Raw genomic sequence first — 14,386 nt, 5'->3', positions numbered from 1 at the left:
GCACAAGGACTCGAGATAGTAGGAGGATATATTTTACAAAAATATTCTTCAATCGATTTGATTGGAGACATGTCATCCCTAAAGTAACCCGCAATAGCCGCAAACCTATGACGAATTTGTCCTTATGGGTTCTTAATGTACACACCAAGGGCTTTCACCACGATAAGGTAATTTCCACCTCTCAAAGGATGACATCTATTTTGTGTCACAGTATTTTCTGCGAATATTTTTTTTTATTCACCAGGAAAACATAATGACAACTTAAAGCTATTTTAGTGATAAGATGATACTTAAACTATCATAATTATCGTACCGTAATTACAAATTACAGGTTGCAAAATGTAATCCAATTATCGGAAATGCCGCGGAATCATTATATGTGTGGTTTATAAAAAATATAATTGAAGATCTTCTGTGTACACGTCTTTTATTCACCAGGAATCCGGAATGTCATATTACTGCCACATCGGCGAGAATACCAATGCCAAAACATAGATCTATGTCAAATACTTTTAGTAGATACGTTACTTTCGCCTAATGAGCCCATAATGTCATCGATTGAAAAATGTGTCAGAAACCTTTAAAATACGGCAAATGATGCGGAACCTTTATAAGGGGGGATATGCCAAAACATGGACTAACAGCCTGTTTTTGTAATTTGTTCCGGCAGTCACACGTATCGTTCGTATTAAAACGTATACGTCGAAAATTTGGTTTTTGTAATAATTGTAAAAGCTTTCGTCTAGAAACGATTGAGCTTTTTCATTCGTTTTTAACCATTAGTGCCAAAGTGTTTCTTTTGGTGTATTGTTGCAAATTTTCCAATAGAATTATTGCAAAATGAGGGTAACTCTGTTTATTGTTTACAAACAGTTTTTTTACATAAATAGTGTCAAAATAGAAAATTCAAAATGTTTGGTACGATTGCAATTAATTTTAATTATAAAGAAAAGCAAAATATTCCCCAAAGGAGAATACCTATGGCATTTAATGATACAGCTACATTATTCCACTTGTTATCCCCTTCAAATTTATTGGATCCGAAAACAGGACGGCCAGTTGCTAATTGTGGGTAAAGTTCCATGAGATCAACCAATTTTTGGAATTGGGCAATCGTTGTCCTTTTGTTGCTAGGGGTTCAAACAATTCAATATAATTTTTTACATTTCATAGGGATATATAATTTTTTACAAACCATTTCTTCTTATATATTTCATCAGAATTTTCCATATTTGTTACGTTCTTTTCATTAACAACACACAAATTGTAATGAACAAATAGTTTTCTTTATTATTTTTTTTAAACGAATGGTATTTTCTCTTCGTTTGTTTTTGACATTTTTGTTCGTAAATAACGCACCGTTTTGTATAACAAAAACCAAAAAAATACGAATACCAAAAGCTCTTTCCTATTTCTCACTCACTACAACCGGTAAGTTGTTTGCGAAAACCAAAATGAGCAATCGTTCGTTTTTTGGACGAACGAATGGACATTTTACATTTACAAAAACAGGCTGTAAAATATCCAATTTTCATCACAATACCACTGAGCGGAGAAGTATAGCCGAGTGGAGCTGAACATATGATACCCTACCCAACTACCACGAAAATCTAACATTCTGCGGTTTTTTGACCGATTGACCGATCATTACCTAAACAGCCGTTCTAAACATTTGTAAAATGTGTGATATTCTGCATACAATAATAGCCTCTAGAGCGACTAGAAAGCCTGATAAAAATAAAGTGTTCGGTTCATTGCACCCCCTAAATATCATCTCAACATCGCCGAAAATTATAGGCATCAGTGCGACATTTGCGCCCTCTATTGAGTTAGTAATAATACTAAACAATGTCACTTCCGAATACATACAACACTATAATTGGTATCAATTTAAAGGTCAAGCACTCATCTTGGATATACTATCAATTTCCCGGGTCTATATCCTTCAGGAGTAAATATATATCTCTTGGAATACAAATTTTGTAATTTTTCACACAGACATCTGTGTTCATTTGACCCGCTAAATTTTGATAATTATACTTCGGCCAGATTCCGTTCCTGGTATAAAATTTAGTTGTGTTCCGGTCATAATTTTGGTTTCTATAGCGACCAGAAAAACAGACAAAAATTATGTTTATGGTCAATTTTATCCATTAAATATTAACCGATCATTACAAAAAACGATAAGGGGCTTCGTTGACCACAATCCATCCTACATGCAAAAATTCGAGACGATAGTTCCATAACTGTGGCCTATCGTATTTACAAATTATAATGGTCAAATGGATTGACGGTCGGGCGGACACAAATGTCTATATCGACTCAGCTAGATATGTCGATCGACTTAAACGTGGGGCTGCATAAAGCTATAATACCCTGACAACATAGTTGTGTAGGTTAAAAAATGTATGTGCAAAAAATATAGTTTTAATATTGTGATCTCCATCATGATTTCAAAATTATCATGCCATAATTCAAAAAGTTGGTCAATGGTGAATTTGCACTTCTGAGTTCTTAATATACTCACAGGCTATTTCATTCCCAAAGGAATTCTGGACCATTTTTGAACCTTTACATGTCGTCCATCAGATGATTTGTTATGATTGGGTTCAAATTGTACCCTAAAGTTTTCTTTTAAACGCAATTGAAATGATTTTTATTGGATTTTTTCTTAATCTGCTTATTTTAAGCTGATTGCCCTTTTATTTGCAGGTTAAGAAAAATTTAACAAATTCTACGGTCATAACTTGTTATGAAAATGTTAAATGTTGAGTTTCATCCATTTATATTTTATTTCAAATTAACAACAAATTAACAACCACAAGTTAACATATAGAAAAAAGCTTTTACACATAACAGCATTTTAACATTAAAATGTGAAAAGCTTTCCTTAACAGAATTAGGTAATAACAGAAATGTTAAGTATACACCTACGGGAAATACAGCAATGAGACAGAACATATATCGCATGCGATATTTTTTCTACACAATTGTTAATCACACCACACAATATATCAATAATTAATTACTTTTTTTGTCTTCTTCTTATTTTAGAAAAACCTGTCAATCCTGTAAATGCCCCCGCGAAGCACATGCCATTTATCAGCAACAGTCAACCTCGGTCCATGAACGTTTGGGCTTTAAGGTGGTATCACCAGCCGATTCTGGCGTGGATCCTCGCGATTTGGGCTACACTTGGGTGCCTCAGGGCATACGTGTGTCGTCGCGCATCAATCGCTACTTTGAACAATTGCCAGTGGAGAAAGTGCCAAAAATCGGTAGCGAGGGCGCCCGTTATCGTGAACAGCAGATCTCATATCAATTGCCCAAGCAAGATCTATCGCTGGAGCACTGCAAGCACTTGGAAGATGTGCATGAGGCATCCTATGAAGATTTTGTGACGGCACGCAATGAAATTGCACTAGACATAGGTAGGATATTCTCAATACGAAGTAAAGGGAACACAATTAAATGTATTTCCTTGTTGTCCTTCAGGTTATATTAAAGATGCCCCGCACGATGAGCACTGCGCCCATTGCGAGGGTGAAATCAATGTGGGCGATATGGTGGTGGCCGCTCCGAAATTTGTGGAAAGCGTCATGTGGCATCCACGTTGCTTTACCTGCAACACTTGCAATGAATTGCTGGTCGATCTGACATATTGCGTGCACGACGATAAAATCTACTGTGAACGTCACTATGCGGAACTGTTAAAACCGCGTTGTGCTGGCTGTGATGAGGTAAGTGCTGTCTTCTTGTTGCTGTCTTCTGTTTGTTTCTAAGCCATTTTGTGTTAATAAGAAAACAAAGACAAAGGGAAAGACCAAGGAAATTTCAAGGTTGTTTTGGGCAAACATGGCTAAATCTTGACAAGCCGGATATGACCATAAACCACGCTATTGATTTACCCAATGCAAGAAAATGTGTGAAATGAAGACCATTAAAATTGGTTACCAAGCCAATTTGATGGTGTATGGGGCGAAAGGGGGAAGGTTTTAAAAACAATTATGACGTTTAACGTTAGCTGATTGCTAGATTGCGATAAAGTATGACCAACACAACACCAACCTCAACATCAGCGTTGTTACAAAATACCAAACATATTCATTCTGAAAAGTATCAATTAAAAGTTTTTCATGTTTTCATTGGAAACGAATCCCACTTTGTGCCAACCAACCAGCCACCAAACGGGACAATGGACAATGAGTTTTCGTTATCTGAAACATTAGCAAGGAGTGGTATTCGAATGCGCGTCATCGGGGGCTATGGCCAGAGCAATTATTTTTTAGCGTTTTCCTTTCACTGCCGGATGACATTGAACTTTGATTGTAATGAACATCCAGAAATGAGTACAGGTGGATGATTCTAAGCGGCATCCTTTATTGTGGCCCAGACTATGCCAAACCAACAATGAGTTTTGCAGAACACTTGGTGTTCATTTTGTCAAGTGTCATTGTTGTGCCAAGTCGTGTAATTTCGAAGTGTAGAACAAAAGCTAACATCACTTGGATTTGATAATGCTCGAACGCGAAAAGTGGTCCTGAACGAGAGGAAGATAAATTATTAAAACGTGTAAGTAGTTGCAACTACTTTGTGTGTGCGTGTTGGTGTTGTGAGTGTGTGTATATTTCTGATTTGGACAAAATGATCGATGGTATTCAAGTGTATACAAAGAAACTTTCTGTACTTTTTTTATATTCATTAAAGTAGGTACAAATAATAGCTACAATTTTGATTAAAGTTTCAAAATGCCTCCAAGAAATGTTAATTTTACTCATATAATACATATGATTTTTTTGGATTTGCGAAATAAAAGAATTGCAGACATTCTAAATAACGTTCTAAATAACAGCAGAGCTAAATTATTGAAATTGTAAAAATATGTTAAGTTCGACCTTAAATATACCGAAAAAAATGTGAGAAAAATATGATTACCAAATGGGTTAATGGCGCTATACCAAGACGGAGATCAATATTGATCCCCGTTTTTTAGTTCAGATATGTGGGGGTAGCGTTATATGGAGGCTAGACTCAAACTTGGTGAATTTTTTTGTAAAATAATGTGCTTACAATGGGAATCCAAAATACTAAATTACAATCAATTTGATTGAAAAACGTGTCGAAAATCCCAAAAATAACGATTGTTGGATATACTGTTATATGGGGGCTACTCTGAAACTTGACTCGATATTAATAATTTTTGGTAGATGCGTGTGCTATACATTGAGAAACCAAAATACAAAATACAAAATTTGATGCCATTCGGTTTGGAAAACTTGTACAAAATCCCCAAAATACCGAATATTGGGGGTACGGTTATATAAAAATACAGAATATTGAGAGGTAAAGTTATATTGGGGGCTACATAAAAACGTGGACCAATATGTTCCCGTTCAATACCAAACATCCTATGAGTACTAGCAATGTCTGTGCAAAATTTCAGAGCTCTATCCTAAATATTGGGGTATGTATCGTGATTTCAACAGACAGACGGACACACATAAATCGACATAGAATTTTATTCTTATTAAGAATATTCATATTTTGTGGGGTCTCCGATGAATATTTCAAGGTGTTGCAAACGGAATGACAAATCTAATATACCCTCCATACTACACAGGAGTTTTATGTTTTCAATTGGCTCACACCTTACAAGGAACAGAACAACTTTTACAGCTTTCTATCGGAGTCTAAAAGTCATCTGAATTTTTTACACAATATAAAGTCTGATATAGCGAAGAATTCTCCATTATTAACTCAGAAATCACGATTTCGAATTTATTAATTTATAATATTTATTGATTAATAATATATTCCGGTATACGTTTCGCTATAGGCTCAAATAATGTCCATTCTCATTTTCGGAATTTCAAAGATTCCAACCAAAGTTATTGTAATTTCAAAATTCTTGTAGAAAGAAAAACTTATTTGCAGAAAATTTAATATAGGACTCTTTTTTGAAATGCCCCCCCTATTAAACTCCCACCTCAATTTTGGTATTTGGCATTCCGAATATAAATCCATGATCCAGGCTTTAGTCGCACTTTCGCACGAAGTAGCTGTGTTTTCACTTTCTGGGTACATGGTGAATAAATAGGCCCATTAATCAATATAGGCCCATATCTTTAAACTGCGCCCATACCAAGGCTTAGCTTAAGTTGCTAGTAAAATCCTACTTGCACCCCAGGTCCAGTCCATACAAACTATCCACATTCTTCCTAATAATTCTGGATTCCTAATGTTTCAGCTAACATAATATTAGCTTGCCCTGATAAAAGAAAATATTTAGTGGTGAGATCCAAAAAACGCTCTGAGGTCATTCAATTTCGATATTATAAGAACTAGAAGCTAGGAGCTCATTATCTGTGGTGGATGATAGCACTTGGCGAGGTTATTAGGAACCCCGGAAAACAAATTGGAGTTTTGGCGTAATGCATCACTATACCCTCAGCCTCATGGCTAATGAAGGTATATACACATTGATTCGAAAAAATGTGCCTCATCAAAATATTGGTTTTAGACCCCACATTTCTTTGTTTCCGTTTTAGACAATTTGGAGTCGATTTTCATATGTCCGTCCGCCTGTCTGTCTGGCCGGCTGGTGCACTCGAAACTCTCGAAGGGAGTAACCGATTTCATCCAAACCTTGCATATCGTAATATTTCTTCCGCTCTTTCTGTTGCGTCCCCCAAAAAATTGTCAAAATTGATTGACAAAATCGATTCGAACCAAAAGTTAGACAACCTATTAACTTTACCAAGCCTAGATCAAGTCTGAAGATATCACCCATTGGTCCACTTCTTCTGGTACCTCCCCCACATATGATCAAAATTTTCAATATTTATAAATCCAATATCAGGCTAATGGAATGTCAGATTTTGATCTACGTTTGCACATCCTATTATTTTTACCAAGTCTTCATCATGTCCAAAGATGGTACCCGTTGGCTGATACCCAGCTGATACCCCTCCCACACATGGTCAAAATTTTCCAGATTTATAAATTCAATATTAGACAAATGGAATGTCCGGTTTTAATCTAACTGTGCACAAACTATTATTTTTACCAAGTCTAGATTAACTCCAAAGATGTGACCTAGATGTACCTCCCCCACAAGGAATCAATACTTTATATTTTGTAAAATAAATTTGAAGTGAATTCAATATCCGATTTGATCAAAATGAAATCCGAAACCTCTTTGATAAAAAACATATACGTGATACAAAGCGAATAATAACACCTGTGTGTAACTCCGAATACCTCGCCATCCATAGACTGACACAATTTTACTTGTTTTTAAGATGACATGTCTGAGATCAAATCGAATGAATAATATTTCTGTGAAACATATCCTCCTTCTATATCAAGTCCTTGGGCTGTTTTTTCCTTATTTTCTTGAACCGTAAACTAATCACCACAAGACAAAATTTTGGAGCATCCACATATTGTAAGAAAAATTTCGCTTTTAATATTCTAAATAGCATCACCAAAGATGTGAATCCATATTCATTTGATTCATCGTCCTAATGTGTTTTTATCCGATCCTTGCTCAGAAAACTTTCTTTCTGTGTACACAAATAAATTTACATAAATTGGTAATAATTTCTAATGATTATTATTTTCATATTTTATCTTTTCATACATGAATCCTTTATTTGCTAAATGTCAAAACTAATTTTCAAATCGTATTGTATTACCTCAATTGAATTTTAAAACGTCTAATGTAATTAACAAAAGTGAGTAATGCTAATTTACACTGCTCAGATGACAATTGTTCACACACCATTGACAGTTTAGATGGTAATTAGTGATCAGTGATCAAAATCACTGGCAAGTGACAGCTTTCGAATGTGATTGTCAAAACGACTTACATACTATCCAGTAACGATTCACACCTTGCCACGTCAAATTGTCAAACGATTAATTGTTTTAGAACTCATTTAGAATCGTTGTTATAACGATAATTGACACTATAATAGAAATTTTCAATTCTAATTTGCATCAGTGCATTCAAATATTCGGAACATTGGCGTCTGTTTTTTTTTTTTTATTTCTATTTTCATCATCGTTAAAATTAATGACGACACAGAAATAAGCATTTGTTGTTTTAAATATAAAACTGAGTCAATAATATGCTTGTCTACATTTTAATGTGAATGTCAAGACAATGGCATAATTGATGATAAAACTTGCCAAAATGTACTCGTCTGTATTTTTGTGTTTTTTTTATAAACCATGCATGTAAAATTTTGAATGGAATTTGCATTTGGAATGGAGGTAAATAGGGTTATGCAATTTGCATGTATTATAATTTGTGCAGATTTATATTGTTATATGCCAAGTTTAGAATGAGAGGAAAAAATTGTAAGGGGGCTAAGTGGGTTACTAACTCGATATCCCAGAAAATAAATATGGTATAATTCCACGGATCACTGAAAGTTATTTTTTTTAGAAATGATATATTTCGTAGAAAAATTTCGTTCTTTAAAAAACGTAGATTCTCGAACATATTGCACTATTATGTTTGCAACAACCCTAATTATTCATCTTCGACTCCCTAAAGGGTGTATATTCTAATATAATTATCTGTTTAAATTTCGATAGAGGGATGGGATATACAGGTTCACGTTTTGGTCCCCATATAATTGTACTACCCATTTTACCAACCAAAGACACTGTACTTCGACATTAAGGAACAACCCCCCCCTTCCCGATTTTTTTTTAAGATTTTAAATGGGCTGGTAAATGAATACCAATGCTTGTTAAGGTTTGTAACTTTCCACATATATATTTGAAGATTTAAAAAGGAAGAAAAATAATTTACAAAAAATTGTTGTTGTTGTTGTTTTTTGTGATTAAAGAAAAATCTTTATTTTTGATGGCGGGCTCCTTTTACCAACCAAAGACACTGTATTATTATAGGAATATTGACTTCGCGCATTTGACTTTGAATTTTTTTTTTTTTTTTTGGAAAATCGCCTATTTTTGACCACAAACTAAGTTAAAAAATAAGGAAGATCTTCACCGACTGGCTTTATCCTAGTTCATACGATAGCTATACACTCACAGAAAAACGTCCCAAATTTTGGAATCGATCGGATTTTTAGTTTTTTAGTTATCGTGCCCGCTGTTTGGAGAAAAATGCAGTTTAGGTTTGATTAGCCCTCTTGCCGTCACTTGATGCTAGCACAATAAATCGGCTATATCTTTAAAAATTGTTGAGATTTTCACTTGAAAATTTATAGAGACATTCTTGAATGGATCGAATTAAATCAAAATACAAAATTAAATTTTTTTGAAACCTAGAATGGGTGGGGGGTCCCCTTAAAGGTGAATAACAACTTGGCAGGCCATTTTCAATACTGGTTTTTGGACATACCCCTATATGTCGATTTCGCTCCATTTTAAAATTTTTTTATTGTTCTGACCGCAATTTCAACGGAAGGCAGTGTAATTTGACATTACGGATTCTGGAAAGTTGAATGACAACTTTGGAAAAAAATGTCATATATTAGATTAGTTAAAAAGAAATTCATAATATATATATATATATTGTGTAAATGGTTTAAAACAATTATGGTCGATTTTTAGCTCCTGGCCGATGTTACGACTGCTAACATGCCGGTCAACTTCGATCATTTCTCCGATTTTATCGACATTTTCGACGCCCGGATTCCTGAACGGAATCTACGAAACCAAAATTTCACATAATTGGCTTTTACAATATCGAAACCATTCACAATTTTAGCCGCTTGGCTTGTATTTTCAGCTTTGTCAAAGAAAACTGTAAAATGTACCGAATTTTCTCTTTGTTCACTTCCATTTTTAACACCCTGTAACTCACAACTGAATGCCAAATGCCAAACAAAAAACAGCAAAATAATTTTTTTACTGCAAAATGTCACACTTGCAACGATCATAAATCTGGAATTATTCTATCAGTACAGCCATCTGCCGAAACAATAATGGATTTCTTTTTCCCCAACCTAATATTTTAATATAATCCCAATATAAAAGTCCCGCCGAAATTTAAAAAAAAAAAAATTGCACCGAATTTACTGTAGTTTGAGATTCCAGGCTTCTTCAGAGAAATGGTCATTATAGAACTTTGGTTATGTCGAAACCTACATATAAAGGTTCTGACCTTTTTCGGTATGTTTGAAGTGTTAAACACATTTTGCCGATTCGAGTTCAGGGCACAGCATAATTTTTCAAGTTGAGTATTTGTACGTTGGTACTTCGTTCCTTTAGTAGGCAAAAAAGGCATTCCATATCGACCGATTTTACCGATGTCATGTTGTTAAAATAATCAAACCTTGTGGCTTCTTGAAAAAGGAATTAAAAAAAATCCACACCTAGAGGCTTCTTGAAAAATGTATTTGTAAAAAAAATACACCTTGTGGCTTCTTGAAAAAGCTATTTTTAAAAAATCTACGCCTAGAGGCTTCTTGAAAAAGTATTTTAAAAAAAAAATCACACCTTGTGGCTTCTTGAAAAGGGTATTTTTAAAAAAATCCACAAATAGTGACTTTTTGAAAAATCTATTTTTAAAAAATCCACGCCTAGAGGCTTCTTGAAAAAGTATTTTTTAAAAAAAATCCAAGCATTGGCTTCCTAAAAAATATTTTTTAAACAGCCATGTCTTGTGCGCCTTGTGGCGTACAATTAATAATTAATTCACGCCTTCTTAAAAACTGTTTTTTTTTAATCCACGTCCTGTGGCTTCTTGAAATATAATTTTTTTATTAAAAGTAGTTTTCATTTGCACGAATCTTTAGGTGTCCAATTCATTTGTTTTAATTTTTGTGCGTTCAATCTTAGAAACCCTCTCATGTATGGACGTCATTGAATACATTTCTACAACGCTGACAGCTATCATATGCAACCATAAATTTTATTAATTACAAAAATTCTGCGAGAATGGTGAATGCATTTTGGCAAATGTTATTGTAATTCACCACACTTCATTGAATTCAAAATGTGTTTCATTTGCGAAAAAACATGAGCTTCTTCTTGTACGCCTAAACTAAAAATTAAATTAAAAAAAAAGAAAAAACATCCCAAAACTTTTCTCTTTCAATGGCAACCAAATAACCCATTATTAGATGCGTGTTTAAGGTCAGTTTTGTTTGGGTTTGGTTTTGCTGCTTTTATTAATGTTTTTGTTTTTTTGCTGAGTTTCGTGTCCATATGTATATCGATATGTAGATTCGTTTGTAAACTATAAATATTGGATTAGCAATTTAACAAAATCTAAACAAAAAATAAAGAAATTCTGTCGTTAATGTCTTCACAAAAATCTGTGGCATTTAAAACCGAAAATCAAACAAATTAAAAAAAAACAACAACAAAATGATGACGTTATTTTCTCGGCACAGTGGACATTTGTCTGCGATGAGCAATCAATTCAATGAAAAGACAATTTATTTTTGTCTTTTATTAGGTAGGGAGGGATGCATTGGCAGGTGGTGATTCAATTGTTAACCTAGCTGCTATCATCTGCTGCTTCATCTCTCTTTAGCGTTGATGTCATGCTTCAGCTAAAGGGTAATACAAAGTTGTATTGTCATCGGATTTACATAGAATATAGGAATATTGAATTTACAATTTTGAAACATCAATCAAATTTAATCATATCAAAGTGTATTTATTTGAACAAAAAATAAGCATTCTAAAGTGAAAACAGATGTTAAATAAAAAAGTGTCATGAGGTTGCTGTAGCACTTTTAATAAGTTCAAAAAAATCATTATTTGATATCCACAAATCATAAAGGATCCTGCTGATAAGATTTCTTATTTGGTAAGAATTCATGACCTACGACGCATGCAATGGATAAAACCATTGGATTCGGCGGATCTTGTTTCGCCTATTTTCGGTGTTGGCTCCATTGAAATTATTGGGCCTGGGTTTCCTTACCATAATCAGAAAAAGACATCAGATGCCAGTAGTTATGACCATGTAGAGTATCTAAGTCGCCGACAGTCGACTTGCAGTCGGATAATGGTTGGGGACCTATTTTCGGATTTATATCAAAAAGTTGACCAATGTTGATGTGTTACTGTTAGATGGCAAAATATTTAATTTTTTTTAAGTCAAGGAATCACACCTTGTAGGTCCTTGAAAAATATAAAAAAAGAAAAATCAATGTGGCTTCTTGTTATTTTTTAAAAAAATCCATGCCTTGTGGCTTCTTGATATTTAAAAAAAAAAATCCATGCCTTGGGCTTCTTGAAAAAATATTTTTTAAAAAATCCATGCCTTTTGGCATTTTTCTGGAAAAAAATATTAAAAAAAAATCCACGCATTGTGACTTCTTGAAAAAATATTAAAAAAAAATCCACGCATTGTGACTTCTTGAAAAAATATTTAAAAAAAATCCACGCATTGTGACTTCTTGAAAAAATATTTTTTAAAAAATTCACGCCCTGTGGCTTCTTGAAAAAATATTTTTTAAAAAATCCACGCCCTGTGGCTTCTTGAAAAGATTTTTTATAAAAAAATCCACGCCCTATGGCTTCTTAAAAAAATATTTTTTAAAAAATCCACGCCCTGTGGCTTCTTGAAAAGATTTTTTATAAAAAATCCACGCCCTTTGGCTTCTTAAAAAATTCACGCATTGTGGCTTCTTAAAAAATATTTTTTTAAAAAATTCAAGCCTTGAGACTTCTTGAAAAAATATTTTTTTAAAAATCCACGCCCTTTCTTGAAAAAATACTTTTTAAAAAATCCACGCATTGTGGCTTCTTGGAAAAAAGTTTTTAAAAGTTCCACGCCTTCTTGAACAAGCATTTTTTCATTTTTTTTTTTCTAAAAGTGTGGTATCGTAAACTATTTTCCTATTCAAACCACTGTGCACAATCATTGTAGTACGCTGATTTTCCTGTGTCTTCTTGAAAAAATATTTTTTAAATAATTCCCTGGGTCCTCTTGAAAAAATATTTTTTAAAAAATCCACGCCTTGTGGCTTCCTCTAAAAGTATGATATAGTAAATTGTTCTCCCATTCAAACCACTGTGCACAATCATTGTAGTATGCTGATTTTCCTGACATACATATGCATGTTTGACAACATCTATAATATATGTATGTATGTTTGTATCAATATGTTGGTTTTCGTATAGCCAAATTGTATTTTGGTAGAATATTTGTTGAATTTTCGGTGTATTTCGAATCGACCAAAACAATCTTCAACAAACGTTGAAAGCGAGAAGGCACAGCAGACACTCACAAAAATAAGGTGCAGCGAAAATATTTGGCATTTGCCAGCGACAAAAAATAAAATAAAAACGAACAAAAACCCAAAAAAAGAAAAACGACGCGTGTTATGTTGATATCTACCTTGAAAATCGTTTCGCATTTTAAGAAAATCCCCTCAGTTGTTCTTGTTGTTGCGACCAGAAGACAATACAACGAAATGCAAACGGAAAATTAGTTCAAATTAAAAAAAAAATAACAAACGAAACGACAAATAAAAACAAACAAATCATCATCGCCCCCTTTTATTTATCCCAAAATTTAAATTGATTTTCGTAACGATTTGCGGTTTATCAATCAACAACGGACGGACGGTTATAACGGCCGGTTTCAGCGATTTACAACGTGATTCATCTGTCACGAAGGCACGCGTTTGTTTGTTTATTTACCTATCGGATTTTTTACGATTCGCAATAGTTTTGTTTTCCTCTCACTGCTCCCATTTCTGCCAATTGACGCTCAACGATAAGTGCAGTTGGATGCATTTGTTTTTGTTGGCGCTGAGAGCGGCGTACTTCCTTCCCGACGAAGAAATTAACGAATCAATGGTTTTGATTAGTTGCATATCGATCGATTAACACGACAGACACCAGATCTGCGAATAACATTTGATATCGGAAATTCACAACGTAAAGTACCAACCAAGTTGCGGTAGTGAGCGGTGGTCGGTTGGTTGCGGTTCAGCACAGTGCAAATTTTTGAATTTAATTTTTGTGATTTATTGGTGGTGCCATCCGTTACGGGGCCATCAAATTTGCCAAAACAGCCATAACAAAAGTAAGGCCTGTCAATGGTCCATTAAGTGATCATAAATTTTGAAATATTAAAACGAAACGAAAGTAGAAAAAAAGAACAGAAATTATCTTCTCTACTGGTGAATTACACAATCGCTGAGTGTGGTGAATTTTATATAAGGTCGCCGAAGTACCGCGGCCGTTTAGCTTGGCAAGTGAAAAGTGATTTTCTTTTTTTTTGTGAAAATTTCGGCAAAATATTGTGAATTCGAATTATTGCATTGCCAGCATTTTGAGTGATAACGGGCAACACGCACAAACATACAAACGCACTCAAACATAACGCATCCAAAGTGAAAAAAGTGAATTCCCAAAAATTTCGACTTTTCCCATTGCA

At 34.0% G+C, this 14,386-nt stretch overlaps 2 protein-coding genes across 3 annotated transcripts in view; both read left to right on the top strand.

Moving 5' to 3' along the window:
- The window catches only part of LOC133330736 (eukaryotic translation initiation factor 4E1), a 158,357-nt gene that overhangs the window by 20,677 nt on the left and 123,294 nt on the right, over positions 1-14,386 (top strand). The window lies entirely within an intron of this gene.
- LOC133330735 (four and a half LIM domains protein 2) overlaps positions 1-14,386 on the top strand; it is a 283,851-nt gene that overhangs the window by 170,654 nt on the left and 98,811 nt on the right. For both annotated transcript variants that reach the window (XM_061539142.1, XM_061539143.1), the window contains 2 exons: positions 3,055-3,431; positions 3,496-3,740. In XM_061539142.1, coding sequence (XP_061395126.1) covers positions 3,055-3,431; positions 3,496-3,740 — 622 coding nt within the window. The remainder of the gene's footprint in view (positions 1-3,054; positions 3,432-3,495; positions 3,741-14,386) is intronic.

The sequence above is a fragment of the Musca vetustissima genome, unplaced genomic scaffold (assembly GCF_032173495.1).
Source record: "Musca vetustissima isolate MV318-11 ecotype Yass unplaced genomic scaffold, APGP_CSIRO_Mvet_v1 utg69497, whole genome shotgun sequence".
NCBI classification, from domain to species: domain Eukaryota; kingdom Metazoa; phylum Arthropoda; class Insecta; order Diptera; family Muscidae; genus Musca; species Musca vetustissima.
This window is presented reverse-complemented; position numbering and strand designations above follow the sequence as displayed.